This window comes from Quercus lobata, chromosome 7 (genome assembly GCF_001633185.2).
Source record: "Quercus lobata isolate SW786 chromosome 7, ValleyOak3.0 Primary Assembly, whole genome shotgun sequence".
NCBI lineage: Eukaryota > Viridiplantae > Streptophyta > Magnoliopsida > Fagales > Fagaceae > Quercus > Quercus lobata.
The window spans coordinates 42,538,990-42,540,665 of NC_044910.1; the positions used below are offsets into that span (position 1 = coordinate 42,538,990).

A 1,676-nucleotide genomic window follows, 5' to 3' on the forward strand; every position below is an offset into this window, starting at 1 on the left:
AAAGTAGAGTTAAAAAATAAGAAATGGGATACTGAGTGATTTGTAAAATACTATTGTAATAAAATAAATAAAGTAGTTCTTTTTTTTAGAAGAAAGAATATTCCAAGTCAATAAATATCAATATTGTTACTATATATGTATATCGTGTACGATAAATTAATAAATACTGATAAAGATAACAATACTTACATCTTCAATAACCAAAAGAAACGATAATAAAAAATAGTGAAACTACTAAAGTATAGCATTGATCTTATGACTTTGTTATAGGAATTAAAACCCAATCCAGTCGTGACATAAATTTGCTTACAGTGGGACAAGGTAAAGACTTCGAAATACTATTATTTTCTAGGTCAAAAACATAATAGAATCTATCAAAAGGCTTTGTAAAATAGATTGAATTCTGCTTAACTCCCTCTTCTGCTGCAAAACAAGATATAGCCTTATGCTCCAAACCACGATCTTGAGAAAGAAAAAGAGTCCACCCTCCTATGTTGTTCACTTCCTCCCATGCTTGTCTTAAAAAATTCATTCGTAAAATGATGAAGCCAAGAATCATCTTAGCATCCCATCCACCTCTCATCTTATGAATATATAAGAGCTCACCACCAGATTCAATAAGATAGTCATTAGTTGTGGGTATTTCTGGAGGTGATGGTCGAGGAAAGTCCTCCCTTGTAATTCTTGTAAAATGAAGATTTGAACCCACAAATTCAGCCGTAAACAATGCATTAACAGAAACAACATCTATGCTTGAAAATCTGGTCAAAAAGTAAACCTTCCCTCTAAACATTGTTGCGGCCGAAATGCCCATTGCTCCAAATTCCAAATCAAATTCAAACTCTTGTTCACTAAATTCCTCATCACCGGGTTGGCAGAAATAAAATCTACATGGCGAACGATGAATGATCATTACATAACAATCTTGGTTGGATTCACTTGTTGGTGGGGAGAGAATACAAACATCTGAATCCGTAAAGGATTCCAACCTTGGGAGCTGCACCACCTCCATCGAAAGAAGATTCAAAAGAGAAAGATCCTTTGAATCAAGATCATTTAACAACAACCATTCGTTGGTGCTAGTGCATATCATCTTATTGTGCATCTCAGGAATTGTTATTGAGTAATATTTATCCTTTGATAAGTTGAAATTTTTTTGCCTTTCTAGATGTTTGCCATCACGAATTACAAGCCAAGGATAAGATTGAGGGATGATAGGAGGATGAGATTGCATATACTGTTCCATATTATTTGTAGATTCCATTTCCAAGTCACTGTGTGAAAAAAGGAAAAAAGAATAGCGTTAAGCAGTTTTTAAACTCACAAAATGAAAAACACGAAGCTAATGAAAATAAATTCAAAATTTTAGTCAGCCCGGCCCAACAAAATTTGGGACCTAAGACAAAAATTTTATATAGGGTCTTTTTATATGTAAACATTAATTAAATACATTTATCTAATACTAATAAAAATAATTTAGTGTAAATACAAAAATTGATGAATAATACTAATTAAACTAAGGTTAATTTCATACAAACGATTGAATATCGTAGTTGAACTATAAATTTAAACAAAAAAAACTAAAATAAAATATTATTTAAAAAAAAAAAAAAACTTACTTTAACTTGGATATAACACTATGCATAGTTAAGTACAGTTGTAATCTCAATTTTAAT

At 31.0% G+C, this 1,676-nt stretch overlaps 1 protein-coding gene across 1 annotated transcript; it reads right to left on the bottom strand.

The window, feature by feature from the left end:
- Positions 1 to 253: 253 nt before the first annotated feature.
- LOC115952072 lies at positions 254 to 1,264 on the bottom strand. Its single transcript, XM_031069158.1, has one exon. The coding sequence runs from the start codon at positions 1,262 to 1,264 to the stop codon at positions 254 to 256; it is 1,011 nt and encodes a 336-aa protein (XP_030925018.1).
- Between the last annotated feature and the right edge of the window lie 412 nt (positions 1,265 to 1,676).